General features: G+C 42.3%; 1 protein-coding gene across 2 annotated transcripts; it reads right to left on the bottom strand.

The window, feature by feature from the left end:
* Positions 1-4,025: 4,025 nt before the first annotated feature.
* On the bottom strand, positions 4,026-19,744 carry LOC122156622 (alcohol dehydrogenase 1). Of its 2 annotated transcripts, none has more exons than XM_042811496.1 (9): positions 19,628-19,744; positions 13,323-13,424; positions 12,198-12,336; positions 10,912-10,999; positions 10,579-10,804; positions 9,631-9,891; positions 9,030-9,165; positions 7,202-7,340; positions 4,026-5,314 (listed from the first exon to the last, which is right to left on the bottom strand). In XM_042811496.1, the coding sequence occupies exons 3-9, from the start codon at positions 12,277-12,279 to the stop codon at positions 5,290-5,292; spliced, it is 957 nt and encodes a 318-aa protein (XP_042667430.1). In that variant the 5' UTR covers positions 12,280-12,336; positions 13,323-13,424; positions 19,628-19,744; the 3' UTR covers positions 4,026-5,289. The 2 variants fall into 2 exon arrangements, with proteins under 2 accessions (XP_042667430.1, XP_042667429.1); XM_042811495.1 differs by lacking the exon at positions 19,628-19,744 and adding an exon at positions 15,164-15,296.
* Positions 19,745-19,859: the final 115 nt, after the last annotated feature.

Here is a 19,859-nt window from a genome sequence, read left to right as displayed (position 1 = left end):
GTGAGCCCTCTGAAAACTTCTCCTAGTGCAGAGAGTCATGGCTAATGTGTCTTCCTTCTGGCTGAGCCTTAGAGGCCCTGTTGTATGCCTATGGCTTCAGCCGTGTGAAAGTACTGCTGGTTCGGCTCATCATCTGCGCTGTGATGATCAAGTTCTGCCATGCTGTTGTGAGGCGCCTACGACCTTGGTGTTCCCAAACCCATGTGCACTTAGGACATCTGTTATTGACTTTACATGCTCTTGAACAGGACAGAATTGACGAAGTTTGTTGTAGTTTCTCCCTTATCTAGGAGTTACTGCATGGTATCCCATAGGAAACTGTCCTCAGAGACATAGGAATGGAACGCTGCTGCTAGCACTCTAAGAACACCTTTCTGAGAGCACAAGAGTTCTCAATCCCTCAGCAGGGAAAAGAAGGAAATGTATAAGCGGTGAAAGCAGGGATACTGGCCTGGAAAGAATGCAGGGATACCATCTGAATGTGTAAAGATGGGATCAGTAATGCCAAGGCACAGATGGAACTGAGCTTGATGAGGAATGTGAAAATTAACATGAAGGGGGTCTAGAGAAACAATGGTCAGAATAGACGGACAAAAGAGAGTGTACCTCCTCTGGTAAATGAGAAGGGAGGACTAGCTTCAACAAACATACAGAAAGCTGAGGTACTCCGCAAGTTCTTAGCCTCAATATTCATTGGCAGTCAGGCTTCTTATGTCTCTTTTGTGTCACTGATCTTTTAGGCGGGTTAAGGGTGCAAAATCCCTCCCACTGAAAGAACAGAGCAAGCCATATACTGCCTCATAAGGCTGAAATTGTACTCTATGGGGCCAGATAGCATGCGTACCAGGGTCCTGGTGGAATGGGTTGATGTGGCCACCAAGTCCATCTCCATCGTATTTGAAAAGTCAGGGCTGTGAGGCAAAGGCCTGGTGACTGGAAAAAGGGAAACAATCACTCCCATTTTAAGAAAGGAAGACCTGGGGAACTATGGACTGGTGAGCCTCATGTCTGTGCCTGGGAAGATCAGAGCAGATCCTCCTGGAAGCTATGTTGAAGCACATGAGAGACATGGAGGTGATCTGAGATGGCCAACACAGCGTCTTCATCAATGACATCGACTATGGGGTTGAGTGCATTTTCAGCAAGCTTACCTATGACATGAACATGTGGGGTTGACACACCAGAAGGATGGGATGCCACGCACAGGGACCTAGACAGGCTTGAGAAGTGGGCCAATGTGAACCTCATGAGGTTCAACAAATCCAAGTGAAAGGTCTTGCACCTGAGTCAAGGCAGTCCACATTGCCAGTACAAATTGGGAAATGAAATGATTGAGAGCAGCTCTGCTGAAAAAAAAATTGGGGGGACTGGTAGATGGCAAGCTGGACATGAGCCAGCAATGTGTCCTCACAGCTCAGAAAGCCAACTGTATCCTGGGCTGCATCAAAAGTAGTGTGGCCAGCAGGTTGAGGGAGGTGATCCTGCCCCTCAACTCTGTGCTGTTGAGACCTTAGCTGAGGGTTTCTGTCCAGATGTGGAGTCCTCAGTACAGAGGGACATGGATCTGCTGGATTGTGTCCAGAGAAGGACCATAAAAATGATCCATGGAATTGAACGCAGGAGTTCAATTCCAAAAAAGGATCCATGGAATTTCCTACAAGGACAGGCTGAGAGAGCTGGAGCTGTTCAACCTGAAGAAGAGAAGGCTGTGAGGTGACCTGATAGCGGCCTTTTGGTATTTAAAGGGGAGCTTCAGGAAAGAAGGGGACAGACTCTCTAGCAGAGTCTGTGGCAATAGAAAAAGGGGAAATGGCTTCAAGCTCAGGGAGGTTAGATTTAGCTTAGGTGTAAGGAAAAAAATCTTTTACAGTTAGGGGGATGAGGCACTGGAATAGATTACCTGGTGGTTTGATTGATGCCCATTCCCTGGCAACTTTCAAGGTAAAGCTGGATCAGGCCCTGGGCAATCTGATCTGGCTGTGGTGTCCATGTTCATTGCAGAGGCATTGGACTGAATGGTCCTAAGATGTCCCTTCCAACTGTAAGGATTCTATGATGCACTAAGGGTACATTGTGTCTGACCAATCTGGTGGCCTTCTGTGATAATGTGATGGCAGTGGTTGATAAAGTGTCATGGTTTTGTGATTTTTGGCTTTCAGTATTCCACATCATAACATCATGTGGGGCACTGGCACTTTAACTGTCAATGCTCAAGTCCTGGGTACCTGCCCTGAAGAGAAGAAGAACTACATTCCCCAGGGGACTTTGCGGTCAGGGAGAGGAGATTTAACTCCTGGCAAGGCCACCTGATTTCCCTTTTCTCGCCTGCCCTTCGTCGTGGGCGCTGCTCCCGTCTCCCTGCTGCTCAACTGGACTGCGCATCTCACCTCAGCGTTGTGGTGAGGCCTTTCCACCTTTTCAGACATTCTCTCTCTCATTATATTTGATTTATTAGCTTCAATTCTGATTATATTGTATTATAGTGTGTTATCTTGCATTCCGATAATATATTTAGTAAATTAGTTTGCTTCTCCTCAGATTGTTGCCACTGTTTTTAATTATTTTGGGTCCCCTGTTTCTTTTTTTCCGGAGGCGCAGATCTGTGGATCCCTCCGCCCCGCTCGTCACGGAACCGGGCCGAACCAGCCCATAAACCGTTGACATAAAGGAAAGGCAATCCACGTAATCTACCTGGACTTCTGCGAAGCTTTTGATACAGTCCCATACCATATCCTCATTTCTAAATTGGAGAGATATAGACTTGGAGGCTGGACTATTTGGTGAAAAAAGAATTTGTTGGATGGTCACAGCCAGAGGGTTGTGGTCAGTGGCTCTATGTCTAGATGGAGGCTGGTCATGAGTCATGTCCCTCAGGGGCCAGTCTTGGGATTGGTGCTCTTCAACATCAATGGCCTAGATTGTAAAATCAAGTGCACCCTCAGCAAATTGACTGAGGAGACTAAGCTGAGTGGTGCAGTTGGTACAACAGAAAGAAGGGACACCATCCAGAGGGACCTAGACAGACTTGAAAAGAGGGCCCATGAGAACCTAAGTGCAACAAAGTCAAGTACAGGGTGCTGCAGTGGGGTCAGGGTAATCCCAGATATGTGTACAGATTGGGAGAAGAGCCCATTGAGAGCAGCCCTGCTGAGAAGGACACAAGCGTCCTGGTGGATGAAAAGCTGGACATGAGCCAGTAGTGTGTGCCTGCAGCCCAGAAAGCCAACAGTGCCCTGGGCTGCATCAAAAGAGGGGCAGCCAGCAGGACAATGGAGGTGATCGTCTCCCTCTACTCAGCTCTTGTGAGGACCCATCTGGAGTACTGCGTCCAAGCATGGTGTCCCTAGTAAAGGAGGGATGCAGAGCTGCTGGATCTCATATGAAGAAAGGGAGAGGGAGCTGGGCTTGTTTAGCTTGGAGAAGAGAAGGTTCTGGGGAAACCTCACTGCAGTTTTCTAGTAGATGAAGGGTGCTTGTGCGCAGGAAGAAGACTGACTTTTTACACACCCTGATAGTGATAGGACAAAGGGAAAAGAGCTTGAAACTAAAAGATGGGAGATTGAAGTTGGATGATAGATGTAAATTCCTTTCTTACTGGAACAGGCTGCCCAGAGAAGCTGTGGATGCCCCATTATTGAAAGCGTTCAGGGTTTGAGTGGATGGAGCCCTGATCTGGTAGGGGGCAACCTTGGCCACAGGAGGGGATTGAAGCCAGATGATGTTTAAGGTCTTCTTCAAGCCAAACGTGATCTCTAGCATCCCCAGTGCAGAAGGGCAGTGCTAATGGGCCTGACACCTGGTGGAGCAGTCTCCTGAGGCATGGCAGTCTTGTGCTGGGACAGTGGCTTCTGCTCCGTAGAAGTACAGCTGGGCAACCCATTCCCCAGCCCTACCAGTTCAGCCAAACATCAGTGTGTTCGTGGCCAATTAATTGCTTTCTGTTCCCACCAGGTAGGTTTAATCAAACTTTTTTTTACTTCTGTTGAGCTCAAAATTAAGATTTGTCTTAGCATATACAGAAAAGCTTTGCCTCCACAGAAAATGTTTTATTAGAAGCCACTGAGAACTGAGACATTATGCCCCTCTTGTTTCTACTGAATTATTACAGACAGGGATCAGTTACATAGAATTGAAAGCCCGCTCCCCCTCTTTGTACAAATATGTCAGCGATCCAGTTCATGCTGTTGGTTCTCACGCACTACCTGCCCAGCTGATTCAGCCCAAGATCTACCTGGTGATTATCAAGTTCTGCCATGCTGCTGATGGGTGCCTGAGCCCTTGATGTTCTAAAACCCCTGGGCACTCAGGACAGCAAAAATAGACTTTGCATGCACTTTAAACTGCTTTTACTGTCCACAAAAAGTCTTTGGACCTGACTGCCCAGATAATGCCACATGAAGAAATCCTTGATGTTTGGGTCTTAATTGCTGAGCAAGCTGAGTTAAGTAGACGCATATATGTTAGAGCAGCTCCTTCTGGTAGGTCTAATCTCTCAGTAAACCTGTCTTCAAATCATTAACCCTGCTGGGCTGCTCAAGGACTTGTTCAGCTGACGTACACTGTTTTCTCTGTCCCCTTATTTCAGTCTCCTTTACCCAGCTACTGGGCAAGTACTGTATGTCTACCTTTGTGTACTTAGCCACTTCCAGTAGTCCTATCATCTCCTTAAAAAGATTAGTCTGCGTAGGCCATATTTTCCAAGATGGAATTGCCTCTGTCCACACTTCCAGGTTGCAGAAAGCAGCAAGATTCCGTATATGTTTTGGCAGCTGATGGGATGCACTGGAATGGTACTGAGCTGTACTAGTGGCAGTTTAGGCTAGATAGTAGCTGATTTTTTTTCATTTTACTGTGCAATCAGATGTAGGAAGAACAGGTTTTATAGTAAGGTAGTTGAAATAGTAAAGTAGAAATAGCTTCTGTTCCTGTTTCCAGATTACAAATGCAGAAAAAGCTGTAAGATTCTTAGTTTGATCTTTTGCAGACTGTCACCTGTCACTTGGTATTCACAGTTAAAGATCAGAAAACAAACCTTTCATAACACCTGCCCCAGCAGCACAGGCTGTAATATCATTTTTGGATATTAAGAGAAATTTGACAGCAGTAATAAAAAACAAAAGATGGGAAGAAAGATGATTGTTTCCATTCTAAGTGCTTTGCTTGAAGTCTGGATGCTGAGCGTGATCCTTTTAAGCGAAGGCAGTGGTGACACTTTTCAGCAGTGTCTGATTCGTATCAGTTGTACTGGAGCAGAATGAAGTTTGTTCTGCTGCTGAGCCATCAAGAATGCTACAATACTAGGACGCTGCGAATACTGAAATATAAAATGATAAATTAGTGACCAGAGAAAGGGCCCTGTGCCAACGTCTGCAAAACTTTGCCATTTTCTCTGAACAAAATCAGGCTATCACTGTCAGCCAGGGTAGTCCTCCCCTCCCAGCCCTAGCTCTCGTAAAACGATAAAGTAGATATACAAAGCCTGCTGCAGATGCAAAGAGAGCGAAGTCCACCAAGCTAAATGCACTCAGTATCAAATGAGAAAAAAGAAGGGAGAGCAGAGCTGAAAGCCGCCACAGTGGGACCTTCAGCACTAGAATGGAAAGCATTTTCTTTCCCTTAGGAGTTCAAAACATAGACTGTCAACGTAGAGACACTTGCCACAATAAATCTTAAAAACTACCATCATGCTATGAGCATTCCCATTCACTTTTTGAGGCTATTTGTTTCTCTTTTGCTGATTAGAAATGGCATGCAAGGAAATAATTAGCTCTACTCTGACTCCTTTCTCAAGCAGGTTATGTTGATTTCTGGCATAGATGATGGGGCCTGGAAATTTTAGGTCAGGTAGGTCTTGGCTCTCACCTGCTAGAGTGTAGTGGGCCTAATGTACATGGACAGTGAGCAGATGCAGTCAGGAAAGGTGGTAATTCACTTTCTTGCAATGGTTTAAAAGCTAGTCCCAACTTTCTAATGACTTTGGCTAAATAACCATAGGTACATTGTAGGTACATTGTAGTGTGGTTCTTGCATACTCTATATGATATGTTGTCAACACTCAAGTGTTTTACCCCGTAACCACTGAAATGTTTCACTTCATAAATGACTGGGTTAATGTCTCTGTCTTCAGACTGACTGTCAGTACTTTAGCAAAGCAATGGTATCCCCATCCTCACCACTTCCCCTGCTTGTTACACTAAAAACTAAAATCAGTGCAATTAACAGTTACAACAGATATAAGGACAGTAAAAAAAAAGAAAAAAAAGTGGAGTTAAGTGCTGAATAGTTGGAACCTGAGAACAAATCTCAAAGAAAATATGAGGGGCAAAAATCTGCTACATGCTTTTTGTAATTAGAATGAGTAATGCCTAAAATGCTAGCAACTGGCAATGAAAAGGAAGTATAAATGCAGTTATCCAGACTGTAAATAACAGCTAGAACCTTCAAGAAGGGTAGCCTGAACACATATTAAAATATATAGATATATTTCTCACTTTTGCCAATGAGAATTTTCAATTTTTGCCATGGAGAATCTCATCAAACATCTCTGGCAAACGATATTCCCGATTTCAGTATCCTATAAAAACACTGAGCTGAACTCTCAAAATATTTGAAGAATGCCAAATTGTAAGTCAGCATGCACTAGTTCTGTATATACACAAACTACTTTCCCTTTTGAAAAGCTCCAAAGTGACTACCCAGTGAATTTAGGACTAATTGCACTGGGACTCTGTTCCCTAATTCACTGTATGAATGGTAAGTCGCTCTTCCAGTAAACAGGTTATTCCTATATTCCTATTTGTCATCCTAAAACACTTCCTGAGATGTGATAGACCTAGCTTCCATGTTCTTCTAGGTTGATGTTTTCAGTTTCCCTGCGTGCTCTTTTCCAATGGGCGCTGACTTGCTGTTCTGTGAGAGCTTTTCTCCCGCTGCCACAAGGACTCTTTGCTCAAATCAGACAGGAAGCAGAATCTAAAAATTCTGCTGGAAAGAAATAAAGCACCCAATACATTTCAAAATCTAAAACTTTGCTACCTTTTGTTACTACAGCAGCTGTTCGTGTACACATACTATTCTGGCCAAGAGTAATGGGCATTGTGGATTGCTTTCATCATTCTCTGTCACAAAGTCAGTCACGCTCTGTCTCACTGTGCAGTTCTTACAGTTAAGATTCTTGAAGTTAAAATTTAGCAGTGTTTACCTCTTCCCTGTCCTTAGCAGATCAAATCCTTCATTAATTTTAGCGAGAGGAAGAGTGTGGGTTATTAATGGATCCAAAACAAACTTTTTCTTCATGTAATCAGCAACCAGTTTGGGCACTGCATCTTTACTCTTCCAACCTGAAAGAAAACCACAGACAATGGATAATGAACCATTAAACGCTACTCAAAATAGATAAAACTTACAGGGGCTTAAATTCTTAGATAAACTTTCTACAGCAGAATAGCATGATGAAATACTGCAGTACAACTTGACCTTTGTAATACAGACTGCCAAGAGGAAGTGCTGTACTAAGTGTAGCTAGTCCACAGTGGAGTGGAGTGTGTATGACCAACACATACACACCAAGCAAATAAATACTGTACTGGTACAAGTCTACGTTTCTGACATTTGAGTCTTAAAAGATAAAGACACCCCCCACACTCTCCTTGTATGGGAACTGCTGAATTACAGCCTGAACCTCTGATTGACCACCTGAGGCCATGAGTCAGCCACAGGAGCACAGGTGAAGGCAATTCACCTATGCTGCCGGAAGGGCTGGAGCCAGACTCCACCTCTCCTAGTTCCCATTTAAGAGCTGGCTGCCAGGGGGGAAGGATCTCTTCCTAGAGATTACTTCCTGTGGAGAATATTGTGAGCCTAGAACATTGGTAAGCATTTTCCACTTATTATTTTCCTGTTGTAATAATCTTACTTAGCCTAACTTTCCTGTACATTTCTTAATGATAACATCTGTATATTTGTTGATTGTACGTGCCTTAGTACTGTTTCATCCTGTTTATTGATGCCTCATTCCCTAAATCACACACAAAAAAACTACAGCGCTGATATTTCTGTTGGTGACTAGAAACTTAATAGGAACAAAATAGGGCAGCAGGAGGGATTGCCTGTTTTTTCTAGGCTTTATCTGGCACTGCTTCTATCCATTATAACAGGATCCTCTCTCAGAATAACCTAATTTGTCTTTTGCTCTTTTAGTCAGGTGTCTATTGAATGCATCAGAGGAACGGGTTGCAAAAGAGAAAACCCGCTCTTGTAATAAGCTTCCTCTGTCTTCTAGTTCTTTTAGTTTTGTTTTCACTGAGTGTGAAAATCCTCTGGAAAAGCTCAGAAAAGAGAGCAATTGTGAGTGATGGCAGCTTGCTGGGGCTTAACCTGGTAAGCAGGTTGGTCTGATCTGAATGTTCTTTGCAGTTCCCGACTCTCTTTGATCCCTGTTCTTCCTTCTCTTTTTCTCTTCATTTGTCTTTTCTGCTCTTACCTCTTTCTTGCCCAGCCTTTCTTAATAACTTCCACTTTTGCGCTTTTCTGTCTTTCATTTTCTTTTCCCCCCCCACTTTCTTTTCCCTTTCTCTTCTTTTCTCCTTCCTTTCTTCATTCTTCCCATCTTTTTTTCCTTCCTTTTATGCTATTTTTCTCCCTTTGTCCTTAGCCCACATCTTTCTTCTTCTCACTCCTTTTTTCTTATCCATTTTATCTACTCCTTCTACATGCACCAGTCTGTTTTCCATCCTTCTGGGCCCTCTCCTCTCTGCCTTTTTTTGTTTTTCCTTCACTCTCTTCTCTTTTTTTTCTTTTTTCTCTTAATGTTGACATTTTTGTGCCTCTCATTCCCGTCTTTCTCTCTGTTTTTCTCTCTCTCCTCTGCTCTTCAGTAACCATTTGATAGTAGTTCCTTCAGGGATTCTTTGTGCTACTTTATTAGCATATTAGTTATCAGTAGTATGTCCAGCTATCAATAATCCACTCCCTTTGATTCAAGTTAATAAACAAGTTTCACAAGCCAAGTCATCTTTCCAAGTCCTCACCTCCAAAGACGGATCCTTTCCAGGTGCGACCACTGAAGAGAAGCATGGGGTCAAAACTAATCTTTTGTGCTGCAGGGGGCACTCCCACAATCACGCTGACTCCATAGTTGTTGTGGCAAGAGGCCAAGGCTTCAGTCTGCATTTAAAACAGAGGGACATGCCAGTGTCATGCAAGTCTTGCCTTCAGGGCTCAAAACCTTGATTCCTTCTCTCAGGGATCAGCTTGCGTTTCCAAAACTGTCTCAGTAGCTAACACCATTTTATCCACTCATATTTTAGCTTGTTCTATTTTCCCATTTTGTCTTATTAGTGATAAGACACTGCTGGATAGACAATGTTGAGTTTAGTTACATGTGTAAAAATGAGTCACCCTGCTTGGATTCCTTTCCTATTAGAATTTACATTTAAGATCCTTTTCTTAAGTTTTTGAGTATGCTTCTGTCCCTGCATCTTGCTGGCTGATAGCCAGGCTTAACAGGCTTCGAGTTAGCTTAGCACTTTACTGGCAGCTCTCTGCTCCTCACTACTGGTGCTTAGTGGGTTAGAGAAAAGTCAGCTAATGAGTTAATGCCTCTTTTGACCACATCTTTTGTTTGCATACCATGGTCTCAATACGGCCGATGACCTCAAAGGAGTAGTCCACACCCTCACCAGTCATTTCTGTCAGCACTTCATGAATAGGCTTCTTGAAGTCTTTAGGGTTGATGCACTCAGTGGCTCCCAGCTCCTTGGCCTTGGCAAACTTGTCCTTGTTGATATCGATGGCAATGATGCGGGACGCTCCAGCTGCCTTGCAGCCCATGACAACAGAGAGGCCAACTCCTCCGAGGCCAAAGACAGCACAGGTGGAGCCTGGTTCTACCTATATTAACAGGGCATCCTGTTACAGTCCATGTAAAGACATTGCATTTTCTTACTTTCAATATATTCTCACCTAATCTACTTCTTGTATATTAGATCACCTGTTGAGAAGACATTTGCTAATGCATATGTACTAGTGCAGTAGCCAGCTACACTGATATAATCCTACATGCAACTAAGATAAATTATCCCTAGAATACATTTCTAAGACTGGATCTTCATTACTGCATTCGGCTTCAAGTTTATAGACAGATTATTTTTATGCTGCTCTATATTTCAATGGCATTAAGATCCGTAGTGTCACTCCACTGGAAATAGTGAAAACTCACAGCTGTAAAAAGCCACATCTATGTACTGCTACAGATTCTTTGAATATACTATGTAAAGTCTCAGAATAGAAGAAGCCTGAAGTTACAATAACATATGTTGTCTCTGTCATAACATTTTTTGAGGTCTGAGAAAGCTAGAGGTCTGGAAGAAAACTTAGCAAACTGCAATGAGGTTTTTTTATTGGATTTTCTATTGAAGACTTCTAAATACCTTAGAGGAACTGAGGAAGGCAAAGAACTAATATCATCTTTCTACCCTGAACACAGCAAAAAGAACATATGCCTGCTGGCTGCCATGCTGATACCTTGCTTACAGGCCACACAATTCTGAACAGAGCAGAAACACCTACAGTGTTTACCTGGGCAGTCTGCAGAGCAGCCCCATAACCAGTTGAAAATCCACAGCCAATCAGACAAACTTTTTCCAAAGGAGCCGCAGAATCAATTTTGGCTGCAGCAGTTTCATGTACTACTGTATATTCAGTGAACGTACTTGTACTAATAAAATGATGAATTGCTTTCCCTTTACAGGTAAACCTAGTGGTGCCATCAGCCATTCTTCCAGTAGGTGAAGCAGAAGAAAGGCTGTTTGAAAAATAACCAGACATAATGGTAAATGAGATCTATCATATATGGTCAGTCTTGTGTAAGTTAAAATCAAATAGGAGTTGCAAGTAATCTAGGAAACTCACTCATTTTTACTGCACAGATTGCCCTTGGTGCTTAAGCAAGATTTGCACTCCCCACACTGTGGAACAAAGAGTGGAATAACTGCGTCTCCTAGGAAGAAAACAGTAATGATTAAACAAACAGATACAAGAAGCGTTCAGGTAAAAACATAAAACAAGTACTTTTAATTCCTAAAAAAAAAATGTGCAGTAGGAGTGCAGTGCTGAACTTACTTCCTTCCACTGCCTCCCTCTGACATAGTAGACATCATTAATGGACTTCTGACAACAGCTTTCAACATACAAAATCCTGGGTGTCTTTCACAGAAGTGAAACTGAGCTATGCCTTAAATCATCAAAGCTACTGCCATTCACAAAGTATTCATTCAGCAGTTTTTCGCATCTGCTACTTACTAATGCACAGGTGAGGAAACTGAGATAAAAACTGACATCTTCTAGGACAGGAGGTTGGCATGTTAAGATAAGAGAACTGTAAACTGTTTGTAGAAATAGGAAATAAGTTAAGCATTAATTTGCTCGCTCTCCTGAATCGTCATCTTATTTAAAGTAATTATCAGAGAAGCAGCAATGCATGCAAGGTAAGGCATCTCTAATTCTTTAGTACAATGATGCCAATTAACAAAGTAACCTGTGTTCTCAGTGCAATCTTTTACCATTTCCCACAGCAACAAAGTATGATAAATCCCTAAATTGATAATCTCTGCTGCAGGTCAATTTGTGATTTGACAGTTCTGATATGTGGCCGATACTTCACATGTTCAAAGTCAGTTTGATTTCCACTAAGTGGTGGAAAGTGACCTACAGAACACAAAATGCATATACATGCACAACATCCAGGCTTAGAAATCATTCTGCTAAATGAACTTTGCAGGTCTTGGAGCTTTTTCCCCCCCATCTCCCTCAGAACTCAGAGGTAGGTGGGGGTGGTGTGTGTATGCACAAGCCTGTGCTGCTTGTTTCAGCTCACCTGGAAACATACATAACAGAGTGATGCATCAAGTTCTGGAACCAAAACTTATGAGAAAAAGCAGCTAGGGCTATAATTGAAATTTAAAATATACATTTTTGTTGAAGCAGAGATCTCTAATACAACTTATTATGTATACTGACCTGCTTTGAATAGACTTCATACTTCTGACCAGTAAAAACAAAGACTTGAAGTACAGAGGTGTTAAAAGTGAATTACATAGATAGTCCTCTGCAATGCAAGTATTCACACATAAGAGGCTTCAACTTAAACAGGAGCCTGAAAACTCAGCACAGATTTTGTGTTCAGTTCTGTTTCATACCTGGCTTTAATGAAGTTACTTTCTCCCCAACACTTTCTACAATGCCAGCTGCCTCGTGCCCAAGGATGATTGGAAAAGGCATAGTCAGTGCACCAGTCACCACATGGTCATCAGAGCGACAGATCCCCGTGGCTACAATCTGGTTTAGAAGAAGGATGAGAATGCTTCAGCAATTCACTACGTCACGTCGTGTGTGTACGTTATGTCATATGTTTGGAGCAGTCCCTTGCTTCTCTGTGTACATATGCACACAATAAAACTAAGGGTAAAAAGATTTTTTTAACTCCTAATCTTCATTGTTTGCATGTCTCTAATTTACAAAGCAAGACTCCTCAGTGAGTGCTTGCTGTGCCAGCCCTTCCCATCGGGAGTCCCACTGATTGCTGGGCAGAACAACAGGTGAAGAACAGAATAGAATCAATTCTTATTTTTATATTTACACAGATATAAAATCTCAGTACTATATAAATAGAAAAGTATTGAATTAAATAACATTTCTATATAAATATTTCTCTTGTAATTTAAATCAATTTTAAAATGTTAAAATTTTTATTATGCTGTAGTACAATATTACTTGTAATTACATATGATATATGATCACTTATAATATTTTTATACATGTATACATTACACATGTAAAAAAATACATAAAATTTCAGCCATACATAACATTCAATAGCACATTTTGTGTTTTCTTGCATTCAGCAGTTGTATTTGTTTTGAAAGTTTTAAATATGCCTTAACAACTTTTATTCTGACAAGTGCAGTTGTTGACCCCACGTAGGGGTTCTCCTCACACATACAACACTTAAAACTGCTCTAAAGCAACAGTATGAAGTATAACAGATACTCAACACCCAGATCAAAAAGGAATCACCCAGTGCTATTTCCCAGCACGTATCCAAAAGCAAGGCAGAAAAGTTCAAAACAAACAAAAAAAACCTTCTTAAAAAAAGGCATGATTAGATTTATGACTTGCAACATATTGCAGAGGAGCTCACTGAATGGCAACTATTTACCTACTGAATACTTTTCAAGACCACATCCTATGAGTCTACAGAAATAATTGGCTAAGCAACATTAAATGCAATTCATAACACTTCTATTAAAAAACACTTTAAATACCTTAATACGAACTTCATGTGCTTTTGGTGGGGCAACTTCCACTTCCTCAAGAGAAAATGGTTTATTCGCTTCCCACAATACTGCTGCCTTGCATTTAATAACCTGAAAAAAGAGCAAAGAAAAGGGAGAGGCCCTTGCAATGAAAATGTCAACACAATAAGATTCTTAACACCTGTACATGCAGAATTTCAATTCATTTCTGGGGAAGGGTGAAAACTAGGAAACAAATTAAAAATACAACAGTCAGGGTTTTTTTGCCACCAAGATCATGTCTGACTTTGTTCATATCTCTGTCCCCATTATTTGTTCCTGCTCCTTTTTGGTGGGGTCTTCTCATCACAGAACTTTGCACAGCTAAAGGCCATGGAATAAGATTTTTCCACATTTCCCTTAAGATGTACAAACTGCAAGTGCTCAGGTGCTATTATCTTAAGAGCAAAACAGAAGAGAATTAAGTCTATGACTCCAGAAGTTCAGCATGTACCTAAGTATCCTGTGTGACTTGGGACCCTGCCATGCAGTGCGACACCGTGTTGCACGCTTCTGGGGAAAAAACGATAAAAAGCTTTGATATGAAAAGTTAGCTAAGTAAAAACAGGCATGTCTAGCAACAAAATGCGAACTGGTAATGAGGAAAGCAAGTACTAAGAATTAACAGACCTGCAGTGTAAAATAGTGCACTTTCAGTAGCCAGATGTAAAGTGGGAAAGAGCAAGAGCTTTGAAAAAGAGGCATGAGAGGTCTGCACTAAACCCAATGCTTCCAGTAAAAAAAAAATAATTACAAGTGAAGCAAGATCACATTTTAAAGGGCAACGTTTTCAAGGAAACTTCCCCAAAAAGAGAAAAAGGACTTTATTGCACATCGCTCACTAACGAATTCACAATTTGCAAACACAAAGCCTGTGCAATGTTTGTAAGAGCAAAGATAGCCAATAACTGTGGATCTCTAAGAGCAAATGAATCTCTCATACAGTTGGACATTGGTTAATTAGGCTGTGTTCTGATGGCTGACTGTGAGCTTTTATCGGCTGTAACAGAATTCCCCAGATGAGCCAACAGCACACTTGATCTATATGACAAGCACTAACTGGAGTCACAGCATATTTTTTTTCTACTCGTGTTTTCTACCTTGACCTTAAAAATCATGACAGCAGAAGAAAAGCAAGCTGTAGAAACAGACCCTTTTAGAGAGGAGGATTATGTAACATGGTCACATAAACTGCAAGGTAACTTGCATACTGCCTCAAAGAAAAATACACTGAAAACAAAGTGTGGTAACTCCACCACAACGCCCTATCATGCTCAGGCAAAGGCTGAACAGAGAACTGAACTTGGTGAATCTACCTCTGCTTGATGGTCTTAACATATGCATAATTACACCCTAAAATTTAACACAACGTTTTCTAAAGATGACAAACCGTTAATAAACTTACACGAAATGTAAAAAAGCTAGAAAAAGTTCGAATCAGCCCGAGATCTCAGAAGGGAAAGTGATGCAGCTGATAAATACATTTATTTGTCTGAATACTTACTACATTATATTATATATAATATATAATCGGAACTTGAAATTAGCTTTGTTCTTACTCTAATGTCATTAGCTTATGTTGCCTCAGTATTTAAATAAATTGAAATTATTGCCTTGAAGAGCCAGCAGCCATTTGCTAGGAGAGCACAGTGGTCTGCAAGGAAAAGCAGCTCTACTGCACCAGCTTTCTCCTAAATTATCATTTATAGCACCCCATCAGAATTTATGGTGTCCTTGCAAAGAAACTACATTTAAAATACATTTCTCAGCTGCAGCAAAGAAACTTTTCCTAAAAAAAACACCCCGCTTACTTTGCCCGCTGTGCTCATGTTGGCTGGCACGTCTGTTTTGAATCTTGCTCCCACAGGTGCTGATTCAAGCTGCTGATAGCACAGTCCTGTCCAATGCCCTAGAAGCTGGTCTTACAAAGTGCTTCTGTAAGCGCTCAGCTCTAGCATTTAGCCAAGCTGCTGAGCTCGGAGTCCCACCCCCTACATCTAATGTGCCAGCAAGAAAGCAAACCACCCATCTGCTGAGATCTTTACAGCTTATTGTTTTCACAGACCCTTTGTCACACTCATCGCACCCTTTTCATAGCCTCAGCATCATGGAAAGAAGGCACAAGCCCTGCCTGGAAGCTCGTCCCTCTTCCCTCCTCTCTGGGAAGCTGCCTTCCAAATCTACAGCCCTCAGGGGCACTGTGGGAGCAAGGAGAAGGGGCGAGCAGCTCCTGAACTCAAAATGGCAATGTCATGGCAACACAAAGTCTTTGCTGAATTATATTGTTAACGCTCCTTAGAGCTCAGCTGATGCATCAAGACACATTATTTGCAAGCTGCTTAAGAAACATATGCTGTCAATCTGTGGCTCTATCTGCTCCTCTGACTCCTTGATTTTTACAATCTGGGTACTCATTGATCTGTTGGAACGGCTTTCAGTGAACAGTGACCAAAGACTACATGCTTAGTCATGCTGACTGGAAAACAAAATAAGAGAGAGGGCACGTGCTTTTTCTTAACACGTGCAACAGCCTGCTGGATTTGCAAATGATTGCCCGACCTGTTGGATCCGACAATATCAGCAAGTTCAGGCCCCACCACTCCTCACACACCCACACACTCACCCTCTCTGGATGCAGTGCCCTGGTGTGAGGGGTTGTATTGCCAACTGATCACGAGCAGAGATCACAAGTGAAGGTGCAGGTGTGGTAGGGTATGCTGAAGGTCATCATGCTCCTCTGCAAACTCATTGGGACAGATTAAGTTCCAGACTCCTGTAACCTCAGGTGAATCTTCAGAGACAGCAGGAAGTTCCAGCAGCCTCAGAGGTGTACCTCCAGCCTGCTAGGGATGCAAGCCCTGTTTGGTCCAGGTTAGAGGAGCAGAGATCACGAATCCCTGCTATTTAAAAGACCCATGGAGCAAAAAGAAAGGGGTGACTTAAGGCTTTCTATGGAAAGAGGCTAACAGGATCCAGAGGTGGTGACCTGACTCACCTCTGGGGCACAGCAGACATCAGGGAACTGATCCATAGTCTACTCTCCTCTTCTGAAACTAATCTCCTCCTTCTACCTCCAGGACCTTTATAGCATGATACAGCAGTGGTCGTGATTCATCGATTGATCTTGAAAATACAGAACTACAGGCAACACAGAAATTTCAGCTGCTTTCAGTAAAGATCATAGGCAATCTAATTGCATAAATATATTTTGATTTATGATAATTCTACTGATCAGCTATTACTGCCTGTAGTATAGCAGATACTGCATGATATGCTGAGATGCTTTGTGAACTGTATGATCTTCGTGGCATGTCTAAGGCAGAGGACTCACAGATAAGCCCCCCATTGGTGAAGCTCATAGATGGACACTAACTGGGCCATTACATCAATGGAAGTAACAAATGCTTTCTTCTGTGTACTGCTTACAGTAATACACTGACAACTCCCTACCACGACATCCAGATTATGCAGCTAGTCTTGATGTCCGAATTTTCTGTTATACCAAATGGGCCAGCTTAGCTTGTGCTCTCTCATTAAGTTGCTTGAATGTGGGCTTCTAACCACCTCGGTCTGAGCCCCTTTCCCCACCAGCCAGAGACCTCATGCTGCAACTTTGACACATTGGCTGGAAAAGACCTTGTATACAGATGGACAACCTCAAAACCCTAAAAGAGCTCATTTCTCTCCCAGCAAGAAGAGAATCTGCTCTCCAAGTTGCTATACATCCCATACAATCATACATTTCTAAGAGTGAAGTGACAGCTAAAAAGCTCAAAGTAGACTGCTGAGAACCTCTAGGAAAATGTAAGTGATACCACTCGTCTCAGATGTTGCCTTGTTCTGTCAAGTTTAGAATTTGTGAGGTGTGGTGCTATTAAAAAATTGGTAGCTTAACACAAAATGTCAACACAAAAATCACATGTACAAAGAAGCTTCTGAATTCTGCCCTAACGCCTTCAAGGCAGAATATATTCTGTGCACTCTGTTTGGAAATACACCCAAAACACCACGGTATTCATTCCTATCATGTGCAAACTTCTTTCACAATGCCTAAGGAGGCAAGACCCAGTGACTTATACTTCCTAGAAAAACCTAAAAATAAAAAAAAAAAATCACAGAATGGCCAGGGTTGGAAGGTATGTCAAGGATCATGAAGCTCCAACCCCACCACCACATGCAGGGCCACCAACCTCTACATTTAATACTAGACCAGGCTGCCCAGGGCCCATCCAACCTGGCGTTGAACAGCTCCAGGGATGAGGCATCCACAGTCTCTATGGGCAGCCCATCCCAGCACCTCACCACTCTCATAGTAAAGAACTTGAATTTCTAGTCCAGTCTATTCCTTGACAGTTATAGTTTTCCTTTCTTCCCTTCTTCCAAAGTTCCCATCTATTTTTCCTTGTCAGTTTATCCACTGATCCCTTTGTTTCCTTTCCTTTTCCTTCCCTTAAAACTCTCCCTATCTTTACCTTTTGGCACACTGACTTCTTGGAAAGGTTTCTCAGGGAATGGAATGGAAGCTGTGATTTATCTCCCTTCGCCAGACTGAGTGCATCCAGTCTGCAGGCAGAAATGGTCTTCAGGAAGAAGGTGGTAAGAAAAAGGACCGCATATGGAGCCAGTGAAACAAGGGCTGACATGCATAAGAATGCTGCACAAGTTACTTTATCTGTGTTGTTCTGTCAGATTGCTTGAGATGCTAGGGGCAGGACATGGGTCAAAGTCCTGGCATGCAGGGAAGCTGCAGTGCCTCCACTTTTTGGCTTACTCTCACAGGCCCTCAGGCTCAACGCTCTGTGCTTTGATACCTGACACAAAACATGCAACTGGCCCCAGATTCTATCCTGTCCCATTTTAGGGCAGTTCACTATGAAAGTATTTCTTCTTTAAGCTGATCTATCAAATCTTTTCCTTCTTATGCAATTAAACATAGTAAGTAATCACTTTATCAGCCTTTTATCTAATTCTGTCCATCTGAACATGTGGCACTAATACTGCCTCTCCACTGCTTCTCTGTCCAATCTAATAAGGCTCAGCAGATCCTCGTGAAGTGTAGAAACAGCTAAAGAGAAAGAAAAAACAACCATGCAAAAACTATGCCAGATTTGCTAGTGGCTATTGAGCTTGTAGACACAAGAATTCAAGGGCAGCCTCTTTTCTACATGGGGCTTACAACAAAGCAAATGATAAAAGACTCTATGGGGCTTCAGGATCAGAAACGAGCACCTGCATGGGCTGCTTCTTAGCTAGGTTTTGCTATCAGTTGCCTTCTTTTCTTGAAGAGATTTAAGAGCAGCATCTTAGCTGCTTAGCCTGTACATTACCCAAATATTTATTAAAATGATTAACACAACAGTTGCACCAGGAACTCTCCTTTTTCCCTCCCAAATGTAAACAAACTACAAACCTGTTTTCTTTCATCTTTTGCTTTTCTGCCTCTGAAGCTGTGACACACTCACAGAATATCCTGTGATTTAGTGTCTACATAACAGTGTCTAACATAACAGACCAGAAAACTGTTCAAGAATTGTAAACTCAAGTTAGCAGTTATCTGATTTTTGTCACTGAGACAGACAACCAGGGTAATAAACAGTAAACACTTCATGATGTGTCTTCTCCCATCTTAAATTTCCTTTCTGTTACTAGATGCAAATGCCAATCCCATGCTACATTTAAGAGCCTTACTGATCAATGCTAGAAGACTTTTTCACACTCACTCACCCGATCAATCCAACAAACTCAAGTTTGTGACACCAATTTCATATGCTGCAAATGAACAGACCAACTATGTAGCTTTGCACTTGTACTCCAGAAAATTTCCCAAAACTCCTGAAAAATCCCTCAAATCTCATTGGAAAGCGTGAATTTTCTTGAACAGCCAAGTAATTTTACAGTCCTGTAGGTCACCATTTCTTCAGTGTCCACACAGAAACTTTAATTCTCTACAGAAACTAAAATTCCTCTCATGTTAAAGAAAAAGAGTGGTAAAATCAAAAAGGAGGAACTGGCAGCACACAACTATTTCTCTTGGCTAATGAGAGACAAATATGAGGCTGCATTGCTTCCATAGTAGCGTGTGCAGCTCAGATGTGTCACAAAGAACAGGAAGGATTCCATGGTCTCCAACCCTCAGCACTCCCCTGCCTGCTTGTGGGCTGCTCAGCACAACAAGCCAGGCTGCAGCCTCCTCAGCTGCAAAGCCCTACCCCAGGAGCGCTGCTACCTACTGAGAGAAGTTAACTTGCTGTAGCTGGATGGAAGGAACTGCCAACCTGGCATCCTGGTGAGGAGGCCCTCTGCAGCACTGCTTCTCAGGTAATTTGATCTTTCCGTGCTTTACAACACCGCAACTTCTTCCGTGCCCTCCAGGGAAAAGTTGAGAGCTGGCAATATAACAATCATCAGGTGAAATTACATTGTCTCTCACGAGCCCATTAAGGGAGTCAAATATAAGACTGCTCTAAATGACTACTGTATGCACCTTCTCAAAGGAGTGTTTTTTGA

Source organism: Centrocercus urophasianus, unplaced genomic scaffold (genome assembly GCF_019232065.1).
Source record: "Centrocercus urophasianus isolate 14NV4802_14NV808 unplaced genomic scaffold, USGS_Curo_1.0 seq_13, whole genome shotgun sequence".
Classification (NCBI taxonomy): Eukaryota; Metazoa; Chordata; class Aves; order Galliformes; family Phasianidae; genus Centrocercus; species Centrocercus urophasianus.
Note: the sequence above shows the minus strand (reverse complement) of the source record. Positions and strands in the feature narration are given on the sequence as shown.

Bases quoted from the DNA above. Each gene is read 5' to 3' on its own strand.
- LOC122156622 (XM_042811495.1), bottom strand. The intron at 11,000-12,197 runs GTATGAAACAGA...TTTTCTTCCTAG, and splicing joins AGTAACTTCATTAAAGCCAG to GAGACGCAGTTATTCCACTC. The intron at 10,805-10,911 runs GTGAGTTTCCTA...TTTTTCAAACAG, and splicing joins AATCTGTGCAGTAAAAATGA to CCTTTCTTCTGCTTCACCTA.